General features: G+C 40.2%; 1 protein-coding gene across 1 annotated transcript in view; it reads right to left on the reverse strand.

Moving 5' to 3' along the window:
• Positions 1 to 122: 122 nt before the first annotated feature.
• The window catches only part of cox7b (cytochrome c oxidase subunit 7B), a 3,352-nt gene continuing 1,508 nt past the window's right edge, over positions 123 to 1,966 (reverse strand). Inside the window, exons 2-3 of the mRNA XM_007542769.2 lie at positions 1,426 to 1,541; positions 123 to 411 (exon numbers count right to left, since the gene is read on the reverse strand). Of these exons, the coding sequence (XP_007542831.1) occupies positions 331 to 411; positions 1,426 to 1,541 (197 nt within the window). The 3' untranslated portion in view covers positions 123 to 330. The remainder of the gene's footprint in view (positions 412 to 1,425; positions 1,542 to 1,966) is intronic.

Here is a 1,966-nt window from a genome sequence, read left to right on the forward strand (position 1 = left end):
TTTGCTTCATATTAAGCAATCAGTTGAATTAAATGCTTTTAATAGGAAACATCTCAATAGTTTCCAGCAGGATTGTGTACCCAAAGAGCCAACGGAAAATAATAAAAATAAAAACAGGGTAATATTCTTTAACAGGTTTTTATTCCTGAACGTTGAAAATATTCTGTAAGTCACTGATATAAGCAGGAAGATTTCTGTTCTTTCCTGGAAACAACCTTCAAACAGCAGAGAAGTGGAATCAATTTATTTGAACAAAATAGTTTGTTGGAATAAAGAGAAATTTCCATGTGAACACAGATCATGTTTGTCCATCCAGACGCTTGCTGCTCCTCACTCTGCATCTTTCCATGGTTTGGGCATCATCCTCTTGACTGGAGACATGTTCCACACGATTCCCGTCTGGGTCAGAACCTGCACAGCCACCAGTAACAAAAGGTCACTAAACTAACACCAGTTGGAATAAAGTCTGACAATCAGCTAAGGCTTCAGGTTTTAAAATGTTTTATGTCTTCAGACCAAATATTTAAACATATTTTACATTTCAGATTTCAGATGATTGACTGGGATCATTTTATAATTTTCCAGGTAAATTCAGGACATCCTGTGTTGATGTCCAGGATAAATAATGTTTCGTCTTCATTTGTATGCTTTAAAGATAAAAGTTATAAAAGAAATAACGGACATGACACACGTAAAGCAGTACAATCGAAAGGTTAAGCTCAACGTGGCACCATGCAGATCTTTGATTTACATTCAATGCAAAAATAAAATCCAGTTTTTCTTATTTTTTTATTTTGAATCTGACAAGTGTTTTGCCATAATTTCATGTAATGTGTGACAGAAAACAAGCTTTTGCTGCCCTCTAACGGTCATAATTAACAACTGAAGGCGTGTTGCACAGGTGAAGTTGGCGGTGTCACATCTAACATGAATACTTGAATATTATATCAGACCAAAATAAAATCCTAAAACTTTCACTTTGAAATAATGCATGACTGACAGTTTGTATTATTTTAGAAGGAGACAATTTATGCAGTGAAGGTTAAAACATTTTTCATAAGTTTCTTCAAAACAAGAATTCTACATTTTTAATAAATCCACATTTTTCAGTATCTGTACAGAGATCTATGAACTCAATAAAATATTCCCTCTGTTTGAGGGAAGAGTTGATGTCAATAGATGAACATTGACAGTAAAATCATCATCACCAAATACTACATAAAGACAACTCCACAAAACGTTTGGGTAAAATGCAGATTGAAACTAGTCACAGTTTTTCAAACTAAGGCTTTTGCTTTCTTCCTGTCTTTAAACTTTCTCCAGGTTTTATTCCCTTAAACTGATATTGAACATTAGTTTATTTAGAGGATCAATCAGAATCGGTCTCATTTGCATATTTTAATAAAAGCTTCTGTTGCGACTTACATATCCCCAGACGGCGGTGCAGAAGACGGAGCCACTGACCAGAACTCCCATGCCGTACTTGGAGTGGAAGTCCTGAGGCGCGGTGGATCCGTGCCTCAGCTGCCGCCCGGCCCGGCCTGCAGACAGACAGAGGGACAGAGAGACAGAGGGACAAAGAGACAGAGGGACAGAGAGACAGAGAGAGAGAGAGAGAGACAGAGAGACAGAGGGACAGAGACCGAGGGACAGAGAGACAGAGGGACAAAGAGATAGAGGGACAGAGAGAGAGACAGACAGAGGAACAGAGAGACAGAGGGACAGAGAGACAGAGAGAGAGAGAGAGACAGAGACAGAGGGACAGAGAGACAGAGGGACAGAGACCGAGGGACAGAGAGACAGAGGGACAAAGAGACAGAGGGACAGAGAGACAGAGGGACAGAGAGACAGAGAGAGAGAGAGAGACAGAGACAGAGGGACAGAGAGACAGAGGGACAGAGAGACAGAGAGAGAGAGAGAGACAGAGACAGAGGGACAGAGAGACAGAGGGACAGAGACCGGGGGA

Source organism: Poecilia formosa, unplaced genomic scaffold, assembly GCF_000485575.1.
Source record: "Poecilia formosa unplaced genomic scaffold, Poecilia_formosa-5.1.2 Scaffold727, whole genome shotgun sequence".
NCBI lineage: Eukaryota > Metazoa > Chordata > Actinopteri > Cyprinodontiformes > Poeciliidae > Poecilia > Poecilia formosa.